This window comes from Penicillium canescens (assembly GCF_028828765.1).
Source record: "Penicillium canescens strain IBT 15451 chromosome Unknown utg000004l_segment0_segment0, whole genome shotgun sequence".
NCBI lineage: Eukaryota > Fungi > Ascomycota > Eurotiomycetes > Eurotiales > Aspergillaceae > Penicillium > Penicillium canescens.
The window spans coordinates 6,505,917-6,517,467 of record NW_026703966.1 but is presented as its reverse complement, the minus strand read 5'-3'; the positions used below and the strand labels follow the sequence as shown (position 1 = coordinate 6,517,467).

The following is an 11,551-nucleotide window of genomic DNA, read 5'->3' as shown; positions in this document are numbered from 1 at the left end:
CTAAGTTCTTAACTCTGAAGACTTTATACTGTAGGTGCATGTTGTGATATATCGTCCCAAGCTCCAATGTTACACAGTCTTGAACGCCAGAATCATCATGGCCAATGAGAGTTCTGCGCCTCGGGTTTCTGGACTTACTGTAAAGACAGACTTCTCGTGAGCAATTATTAGTTGAGGCCTACGCCATCGGCTGCAAAAAGGCTGTTATTCGCAAGCACACGACAGAACCGTAGTTGAAATACTGTGTTGCGGACGTAATTCGTTGGTGATCCCTAAGCCAAATAGACACCTTTCAATGATGATGGCCGGCGCAGGGAATCAATCCATGCTGTAGGGTTGAGATGGAATTCCGAAGTCACCTAGCAAAAACTCCGGCAACCAGTTGCTAGGCGACCATCCCACATGATTTGCGAAGCCCCACAATAGATTTCCACTCAAATCTCGTAAGCGTCGCGTAATTTACGGGAATTGATAGGGACACTCCCACTTTTGTTCCGGAAACTCCTAATTATGTAATATCCATGATTAGGTAATTGAAAACGTCATGTGATTGTATTGGTATTCATTCTCCGTATTATTTACATGACCTTCGTGTATGCCCAACTTTATCACATGCAGTGCATTTAAAGGGTGCCCTCTTCCGTTTATTCATAGTCTCGCTGTCGTCTTTCTGCTCCAATTGATCCCACTTCCGCTTTTTAGGCTTTGGAAAAGGAATCAAAGGCTCTAAGAGAGGAAGGTATTCTGATTCCATTTCAGAAAGCCCAGTTCGCCAGAATGGGTGGATATCTGTCAATGGGATAGCTTTATTGCTCTCCAATAAACTAGTAATCCGATGGGCACAAGGAAGACCCATTGTCCTTGTGAACGTATTAGTACAAGGGGGTAAAGGAGCAAGATTTGTAGCTCTTCTAGCCTTTGTAACTTGCTCGCCAATCAGTCGTATCGAATAGCGGGAGGTCCTGATCACAATATTAGTATAAAGTTGATGTAAGGTTACTACTGGCCTCTCAATCTGATCTCGTCTAAAATCATATTCAAGCGTAGCATGCTGGGTTTGTAAAGCCTGTGAAATCCTTTCAAATACGATCAACATATCCCCTGTCGAAGCACCGATGTGCTTTTTAAAAAGGCATGTGAGCCTTCAACTCGAGAGGTCGCAGAATTACCGAGGTGTAGGCATTGTTGTGTCCATGCAACTATGAATTTTTCTTTATGAATTAGCCATGTCTCCTTAACATATCGAAGAGAAGGGGAGGTCTGATATCGCTTCTCGAACTCTGATAGCCTCGAATTGTAGTCGTTCTCTGTAGTAGAATAAATTAGCTGATTCCATGATTTTTGAAATGTTTGATATTCGGCGTTCGTCGTAAAATGCTGCTTCGTATTAGACGTTACGTTCTTGTTAATATGCCAGATGCAAAGAAGATGGGGATAATCTGGACAGACGACCTTGACAGCACCTAATAATGCAAGGTCTCTATCTGTACAAAGAACTGGATAGAAAGAGAGGGGGTCGAGAAATGAGAAAAAAGTCTTTAAAGCCCAAATATAGCTCTCTTCCTGTTCATTCTGCATAAAGCAAAATGCAACGCTAAAGGTTGAATTTGATGGCGAGACACCAATAATATGCAATAGAGGCATACGATATCGGTTTGTCTTATAGGTGCAGTCTAGGACGAATACCCTGTTGTATAGGTTAGCATACTTGATTGACTCTGGGTGTGCAAACATAAAAAAGAGGACATGTCCTTCGCTATCCTGCTTAATAGCATATTTCCAGTGATTTTCCTTCAAAGTCTTCAGTAGAAACTCAAGGGGAGTACTATTACCGAGCTTTTGCCTTCGTAAAGCACTTCGCGCATTGTAGATGTCTCGAGGGGTAACTAAAGCATTAGGATGCTCTCGTTTGATTAGAGCTAGGATGCCACGAGGGTTAGATCCAATTTCCGATAGATGTAGGACCTTTTGAAGCTGCTCCTCTGTGAGCCGACGGGCAGCTGAATGTCCGATCATATTATCATCAGCTGTGTGATTATGATTCCGGTTTTGGACCTGTAACTCCCACTTATCATCAAAAAGCATTTTCCCGTATAGCTTAAATGGACAGCCAATCCGCCGTGTAGTTGTCGTTCTTCGTTTCGCTCCATCAGGAGCATTCACTCGGTCACGATACGTGCCACCACGGTCACAACCAAGATAGATGTACTTATCTGTGATTGATCGTATAGTAGTGACAGCGTAACCTTGCGAGAGAGCATGCTGACGGACAGAGGCAATTAATAAATCTCTGCTATCAAAAATTTGCTCAGTAGGGGGCTCCATTTCTGAAAAATCCGAGAGGCAGAGATTTGAGGAGCTAAGAAAAGAGGGAGGCGAGGGCTGGGGATTTATACTATACTATGGTATGACATTTAGAATGATGTTGCTGTGGTAATTCCAATACAATCACATGACGTTTTCAATTACCTAATCATGGATATTACATAATTAGGAGTGTCCGGAACAAAAGTGGGAGTGTCCCTATCAATTCCCGTAATTTACATGCTAAAATACAATACCATACTGGGTGCCTTTTTCGATGTCCATCAATTTGATGCGGCCCGCTCAATAATTGATCTGCGCTAAGGCCTTGGCGGTGGGGCCAGAAAAGAGTGACGAAGAGTCTATCTGTCAAGCCGTTTTCGAGAACGACTGTAGCCTAGAACACCGACTTACCCAATTCATCAACGAGGTCACCACTGTCAACGAGGCCGGTAACACGTCCGGGCCTGATGACGAGGGGGAACTGGACCCGGAGAGCCCCGAATACCGCAAATTGGTGATTCTGAAATACACGCAGCGGCAAGCGATACCGATTGGATCATCTCCGCCGCATTTTCCGACGGATGCACCAACAATCGAAGACCCAAATGATGAAGTATGGCACGAGGCCAGCGAACGAAGCGATGACGAACAAACTCATCAATGAAATCGTTTGAGATTCTTCAATACAATGTACACAAATCGTGGCCAGTGATGGCAACGTTCCTCAGAGACAGAAATGTCCTCGCGGCGGACGTCGTCGCGGTGCAGGAGCCATGGAAGAACGAAATGCAACACACAACGCACCAACCAGCGACGGCAACATTCCAGCTAATTTACCCACCAAAAGCAGCTGCCGACGGAACAACCCAAGGCCAGGACAATCAAGTCCAAGCCTGGGATCTCTCCCAACCGGGCGTATGCCTGTTTGTGTCTAAAAGGCTTGACCCGAGCACTTGGTCATGTCAACTCGTCTCACAGGACTACCAGTTACTGAAACTTAGAAAGGCTCATCAGGGCAGAGACTGGACAGATCTCTTCATACACAACATATACAATAGGCCGGGCAGCAATACTCTTAGACATCTAAGAAATGAGCTGTCAAAACGACCTCTTGGAAAACACATCATCCTTGGAGATATGAACGCGCATCACCCGAGATGGGGAGGAACAGGGACCAGGCCTGATAAGGAGGCCGAGCAACTCCTAGAAATCGCCAATGAATGGGGACTCGAGTTGACGACCCAACAAGGCAGACCTACCTGGTCTCGAAACGATCAGTCGTCGGTGATTGACCTCACCTTCATCACATCCAACCTTGTCAACAGGCTTGTCAATTGCGAGAGGGCGGATGACATCGAACACGCATCCGACCATTTCCCGATCAGGACTGTGCTTGATATTATTACACCCATTGCAGTACAACAGAAGAGAAGGAACTGGAACGCAACCGATGATCAAAAACTCATCCAGAAGATCGAAGGAAGTTTACAGGCAGGAGGCCTATACCAGGCAGATCCGCAGAGGATAGAAGCCAAATGCCAGGAGCTTATGGGTGTGATCCAATCAGCAATCGAGGAATCAACCCCATGGGCAAATCCATCCGCGTGGTCGAACCCCGATTTTGACGACGAGTGTAAAGTTGCGGTCAAAGAAGTTCGTCGCCTCCGTCGCAGACATACGAGAACCAAAGACCCCTACGACTGGATGTGCTACTCTGAAGCACGCAACAGAAAAACACGACTCGTCAAGAAAACCTTGTCAAGAGCGCACCGGCGCCGAGTCCAGCAGGTCATTGAAGATGGCCCACAGGGTATGTGGCGATTGGCTAAATGGGCAAGAAACCGAGACGGGGCATATGAGAAGGGTATCACCCCTTCGCTGAAAATACAAGATCCCCAAGTGCCTGGAACTCTCGCGGAAACAGTTGAGCAAAAGGCAGAGGCATTCCGGACTGCCTTCTTCCCAAAACCACCACCAGCCGATCTATCCGACACAGATTCATTCCTGTACCCACAGCAAATCGAGTTTCCAGCAGTCACCGCTCAAGAGATACAGGAGGCGGTGCGAGGAGCGAAAGCAGGGAAAGCACCCGGAGAAGACGGTATACCAAACTCTCTCTGGCACAAGCTTATCGAGATACCGGTGATTCTAGAAACAGTGGTCCAGTTATTCAACGCATGCATAAACACGGGGTACAACCCTTCACATTTCCAGCGCTCAATCACGGTGGTGCTCCGGAAGCAAGGCAAAAGTGACTACCAGCTCGCAAAATCCTACAGACCCGTCGCGCTGCTGAACACGCTCGGAAAGTTTCTGGAGGCAGTTGTCGCGCGACGGATCAGCTACGCAGCAGAAACCAACGGTTTACTCCCACGAACCCATCTAGGCGGGCGAAAGGGCATATCCACCGATCATGCTATCCACATTATCATCGACCGAATCAAAACCGCATGGGGAAAAGGCAAGCCAGTGGTATCTCTGCTAATGCTGGACGTGTCTGGAGCGTACGACAATGTCTCCCATGAACGTCTACTACACAACCTCAAGAAACGACGTCTGGGACACTTCGTTCCCTGGGTGAGGGCCTTCTTGACCAACCGAAGCACATGGATCCGCATGCCCGAGGGCACATCTGATCGAATCCCGACACCTACAGGCATCCCTCAAGGATCACCGATCTCACCCATTCTATATCTCATCTACAACGCAGACCTCGTTGAGAACTGCGGTAACGGTGTGACTAGCAACGGGTGGGTCGACGATGTTTGCTTCATGACAAAGGGAGACAGCGAACGCGAAACCATCAAGAAACTCAGGGCGGCATGCCGCAAAGCCGACCAATGGGCCGAGAAACATGCATCAGTTTTTGACCCGAAGAAGTATGCACTCGTGCATTTTGTAAACACCAGGGAAGTCGACCCACAACACACATCGCTGTCTCTACGAGGTCACACCGTGACAGCCACAAGGACAGCTGAGCGATACCTCGGCTACTGGCTGGATCCGGGTCTGGAATTCCACCATCACCGCGAGAAAGCGGTGGCCAAGGCCGGCGTCTCTCTCCACGCACTACGAAGCCTGGCAGGGTCAACGTGGGGAGCCTCACTCTATGCAATGCGGAAGATCTACCAAGCAGTGATCATCCCACAAATGCTCTTTGGGGTTTCCGCGTGGTATCAACCTATGCTCATCAGTAATTCCAAGGCACACAAAATCAGTAAGCCTTTCGCGGCAATACAAAAACAGGCAGCATGCCTCATCAGTGGAGCTTTCAAAACCACGGCAGCAGAGGCACTGAATACAGAGCTTCACCTACCGCCTATCGCTGTTCACACGAACCGATTGGTGAAGGAAACGGCTCTGCGACTACGAACAGGACCGATATTCGCCGTCCCGCCATTGATGTTGCGACGTCGACCCGCAGACGAGAGACAGTGGGCTGGATGGACACCAATGGAGGCGCAGGCCTGGAGGACAGACGGATGCCTCACGGCTCCCCCGGGGACTTTGGCGAGAAGATGGGAGAGTCGAACGGCATTTGTCCTGGCACCATGGCAAGCGCCACCAGAGGTGATCATCGAGGACAGAGAAGCTGCGGTCAACAATCACAACCAGATCCTGACGAAAGACCCAAGAGAAAGACCCTTGATACTGTACACCGACGGGAGCGGGAGTGATGGAAGGATCGGAGCGGCAGCGGTCGTGGACCTTGAGGATCAACATGCTCATAGCCAGATGGGAGATGATAATACGTCCACCGTATATGCGGCAGAGCTTCGAGCCATTGAGATGGCACTTGAAATGGTTCTGGACAGCACAGAGCCATGGGCTAAGCAGGCGAAGAACGGGGTAGTCATCTTTGTAGACAGCCAAGCAGCGCTGAAGGCGCTGAGGCGACCGCGGATGCCGTCAGGACAGGTCTATCGAGCAGGATGCCTCAACCTGATCCGACAACTTGCGGGCAGAAGCATTCGGACAGAACTCAGATGGATTCCTGCGCACCAAGGAGTCATTGGCAACGAGATCGTGGACCAACACGCAAAAGAAGCGGCGCAGGAACCGGACGGGCTGCATAACCCTCTCAACCGAGACATACGTCTCGCAGCCGCAGCGAGACGACAAATTCGCAGAGAAGCGAAGCTGGAGTGGGACAGAACGTGGGCGAAGGAAACGACCAGTCGTCCGACGAAACGCTTGATTGAAGCACCAACAAAGAAGACGCTAGAATACTGGACGGGCTTGCGCAAAGCGACGACATCAATTCTGATGCAGCTTAGAACTGGGCGAATAGGCCTAGGGGCTTACCTGAATCGTATCAACCGACGCGAAACAGCGCGGTGTGATTGCGATCTTGGTAGCCAAACAGTGTCACACGTCCTGCTGGAATGCCCCTTGCACCAGGACGAGCGAGACTGGATGAGAAGCGCTCTCTCATACCAGGGAGTCGCTCTCCACCGGGACGAACTTTTCACACGACCGGAGGCCCGCACAGTTGTGGCCGAATTCATGGTCAAGACCGGCCTTCTAGGCCAATTTCAGACAGTCGATCCCACGGCTCTAGGCGAGGAGCAGGGGGATGACAAAGGAGCGGAGATAATGACCCCTTAGACAGTGTGACGGAAGAAGAAGGATGGCGCCCGTAGGAGTGCAGTGCCAGGTCCACTGCATTCCCTTGATCTAAGCGAGCGCGCAAGCGGCAGCCGACAAGACTGAACGGTTGGGGAGAAGTGGACGTTGGAATGGTGGGAAGTAGGCGGGGCCTCCCACCCGTGATCAGGGGTAAATGACGTCATTTTGGCTTTTTGTTTATGATGTTTGCATCCGTGCATTTCTTTTGTTCATTTACATATTTCCATTCGAGGGCGATTGACCAGAAACTCGTACGAGTTTCCAACGGTCGCCCAGTGGGCTGGCGACCACCTTTTTCCAGCTGTCGGCAGGCCTGACAGCACTCCCGCATAGCAGCATATATATAGAGCGAGCTACATCGGGCAAATGAGTTCATCATCATCATCATGCTCATTACTTCCCGATAACCTTGCATACCGAGACTTATGCAAAGATGATGCCGTGTAGTTAAACATGCCGAGCGAGGATTATCAGGGGTTCTATTGACCTTATAATAGTATCAATCTTTGCCTGTCACTTATAACATCATCCATATAGATAATATCTTCCCCAAGAGCCGATCTTCACTTCTTAACAAAGTGAGCAGATAAGAATGGATGACCACAATCCGTTTAGCCCATGAGTGTCTCGCACCATCATCTCTTCAAGCAAGCCTCTGGTCCAAAATCGGGCGTTCCCCCAAGCGAGCCAAAAATATCGCCGACGTAGTTGGTTGCTTCCACGCCCTTCTCAAACGTAGACCAGCCCTCAAGAATACCCTCAACAACCTTTATTCCAGACAGATACAGGTTCCGACATGCTGGTGCAAACCCGCCATGGTCAAAGACGAAAGGCAGAGAAGCAAGCTCGCTCGGCGAATAGCTCCGATCAAAGTTCGAGCCGGCGCGCATGAGGATAATACGCGAGAAGTCTACGCGTTTCTGGACGGCGGCCCGCAGGAGCGCGGCCAGGGTTCCTGTGTCTTCCATTGCCGTCATGTAGTACTCAGCCTTACCGGATGTATAAAGCTTGACGACCTTCTCGAATCCTTCACATAGATGAGTCCCGTGGAAGAATATGTTGCTGGCGGTGACGTCGCCTTCAATGATCTGTGGATCCGAGTTTGCGGCGTCGTAAATCCCTCCCGGCGAGTTCGCGTAAAAGGCGCGATTTTTGACCGCCGCGGGCGAATCTGTCAACTTTGCCCCCTTCGCAAAGGATATTACATGCTGTCTTAGATTGTCGTTCAGCTCGAAAGCCTCGGAGCCCATTAACGTGTCCGGATAAGAATCGTGGGAAGGTGCTCCCATCGGGACATAACCAGTCGTCCATGTCGAGGGTATTTCTCGCGCGTCGAATTCAAGCTGTAGATCGACTTGGACGGCGAATTTCGCTACTGCAACTGAGCCGATGGTTGCAACTTTGGGGTTGACACCGCCGATTCCGGACAGCAGGAAGTATGTTTTGGACAGATCGAACAGAGCCGACGAGGAGAGTGCTGAAAGGGCGAGCGCAGCATTGATCACTATTGAGGCTCATCAGCACCTTTTATCCTCTTGCCAGACACAGTGAGCCATTACAGGCAATTCCGGTAACTACAAGACAAACTGTTTTATCTGCTGTACAGTGCACCTCATCATATCCATGTGAAAGGCCTGGGATGCGGACTGTGTGTTCGAATTTTAGAGCACTATCCTTTGCCAGCCAGTTGGTCGCTTCTTGGTTGAACTGGGCACTCATTCAGAGTGTTAGTAGATCATGAGTATGCCCATTTCTGTTTATCCCACTTTTGCTCTCTTGAGCGCACGCCTGATTTGCTTACCATCGCTACAATAAGCACTTTGGGTGCAAGTTGCTCGCCTGGTGGGCCTGGCAACAACCCGAGCGCTTTTTGCGCATAACCGAAGAAAAACTCCAATGGGTACATAGCGGGCAATGGAAAGTTTCAAAATCAATTTCTGCACTGATATTTTGTGGTCGAGGAAACAGAATCCGAATTTTTGTGATCTGGAAAAGTAGAGGCTAGAAGGGTAGCCAGGGAATAGTAGAAAAAGAGGATTTCGGATTCAGCGTGAAAGGGGGAAGGGGACCATTGAGCCTCCCTCTCATTCTCCGAGGGGCTGGCTGCATAGACCAAGCCAATGCGCCCACCCATCCTATCCTAGTGTATTACAGGGATGTGCTCAGGTGATTATCCTGGCTGTTTGTAGGTAATTATGTAGGTGGGTGATACGCAGGTATGTAATGCTGCCTAAAAGATCGCTCTATGAGGATGTCCAGCAGACTCTCAACTCTCTGCTACCCTCCAGCCCAGGTGCTGGGGCTGAGCGATAATTCTCGCATTGGCAGGTCAGCTGTCCGGATAACTGACCACAGCACCTAACACATCGAGAAGGGGATGGGCCCTACACAAAATTGTCTTTCACATGTTGTATGGGAAGTCAATAGGGTTCTATATGTACAGTCAACTCTCGCTTATACCACGGTGGGATATTGCACATTCTTGATAATAACACATCCCTTGCTTGGATGGCCCCTTCATTCCAGTTTTTTCCATATAAATTGACAGAATATAACACATTTTGTTTTACCACACTTTCTTCCTCTCAAATCTGCTTAGTCAGCGCAATCAACCAATCAGAATGCCTCAATCTACAAGCTCTCCTACCCTCCCGACCCCACCCAAGCGCGTCAGAATGGGACCAAAGCGTACCAAATTGGGTATATCAGACGCGCAGAAACAGGCACTACGGGCATTTTGGTCTAATACTAGCCCAAAGCCCACGCAGACTGCATGTGCTAAGTGGTTTGAGGACCAATTCAAACAAGTGATTGACCGGTCAACCATATCAAGGATCCTTTCATCCAAATACAATTATCTTGATACGGGCCCTGCAGGGGCAAACAAACGATCTTCATCCTCTCATTGGCCATTATTGGACCAAAAGCTATATGACTGGGCAGATAACCATATTGGCAATGGAATACCAATAAATGGCCCTTTGATCCAAACTAAAGCAGCTGAGCTTTGGAGACAAATACCGGAATACAAAGATCGGACCAAACCTCAATTCTCTGAGGGTTGGTTAACTCGCTTCAAACAACGCCACTCTCTTCAATATCATACTTTCCACGGAGAAGCTGCCTCAGTCCCATCCTCGGTACATGATCAGATCAAAAGCACCAAATCGATTTGCAATCAATTCAAACCGTCCGAAATCTACAATATGGATGAAACTGGCCTATTTTGGCGACGTATGCCAAATGGTGGTCTTTCAAAGGGAAAAATTGCTGGCAAAAAGCTTGATAAAACACGAATCACTATTGTTGTTGCATCAAATGCGGATGGTTCCGATCGAGTCCCTTTATGGTTGATTGGCACAGCAAAAACCCCTCGCGCACTCCGGGGGGTTAATTTCCGAGCTCTGGGATGTGTTTGGCGTCACAACAAGGCAGCATGGATGCGTCATGACATTATGGAGGACTGGTTGCGATCTTTCTATGGGCGTATTCCCTTAGATAAGAAAGCTTTGCTCCTTTTAGACAATGCTTCACCACATGTTATTGGACTCCAGCGAGCGCCACCACCACCCCGGATTACGGTTGTTTTTTTGCCAGCAAACGCAACTTCAATTTATCAACCCTTGGACCAAGGTATTATCCAAAACTTGAAGCACCATTATCGGAAGAAATGGATGCGCTATATGATTGCTTTTCTTGATCGTGGGATAGACCCAAAACAAAGAATGAGCATTTATTATACTGTTACCTGGGTAACGCAAGTTTGGAGAACAAGTGTATCAGACCAAACGATTATCAATTGCTTTAAACAAAGTACTTTGATTAGTCCAAAGTCTATACCTATACCTGAGTCCGCGCCCGAGTCCGCACCTGAGTCTGCACTATTTTCCGAGCCCGGATTGAGTGATGAGATTGAAAGTCTATATAATCAAGCAATTGATAAGCTTGGTGATAAAGATATTGTGCCATTTGACGAGTTTTTGAACCCTTCGGACGAAGACATGTTAGAAGATGGGACTGAAGGGCGAGATGAGACCAATGAGCAAGATATATATATTGCCCCAACAACCTCAGAAATTCAGGATATTGACATTGATGGGCCCCCACCTGAGCTTCTGTCTAATTCTGCTATATTGGACAGCCTCCAGGATATCCTACTATGGGTTTGTAGCAAAGAAAAGGGTACCTCGGACCATATTAGACAAATTGAGAGCTTAATCAGCGACTTTGGCAGGATTCAGATTGATGAGAAACGTCAGGTGACTTTGGATCAGATGATGGGATGGAAGACTAAATAGGTATTAGGGCTTAGAGTTAGCTTGTCAAATATTATGTCATCCTCTCACCAAAACACAACTCAATTATACCACGTAATTTGGCTTGGATAGTATGCTGTGGTATAAGCGAGAGTTGACTGTATGTATATATTTTCAATAATTTCTACAGACCACCCCTTACGGGTGTGAAAATCTCTTAAATGTAGATTGTAGTGGAAATACTATCTGCTACCCGATGGTGAAAATAAGAGTCCCAATGAAACAGAATATCAATAAGTGAAAGCATTGCTGGGTTATCCTTCAGGCTGCTACTGCCTGACCGAGCCTCGCGGATCGAG

General features: G+C 48.4%; 1 protein-coding gene across 1 annotated transcript; it reads right to left on the bottom strand.

Annotated features, from left to right (window-relative positions):
- Positions 1-7,571: 7,571 nt before the first annotated feature.
- Positions 7,572-8,842, bottom strand: N7446_007609 (purine-nucleoside phosphorylase; the record flags this gene model as incomplete). The annotated part of the gene is made up of 3 exons (XM_058516354.1): positions 7,572-8,440; positions 8,496-8,643; positions 8,738-8,842. The coding sequence occupies 3 exons, from the start codon at positions 8,840-8,842 to the stop codon at positions 7,572-7,574; spliced, it is 1,122 nt and encodes a 373-aa protein (XP_058373532.1).
- Between the last annotated feature and the right edge of the window lie 2,709 nt (positions 8,843-11,551).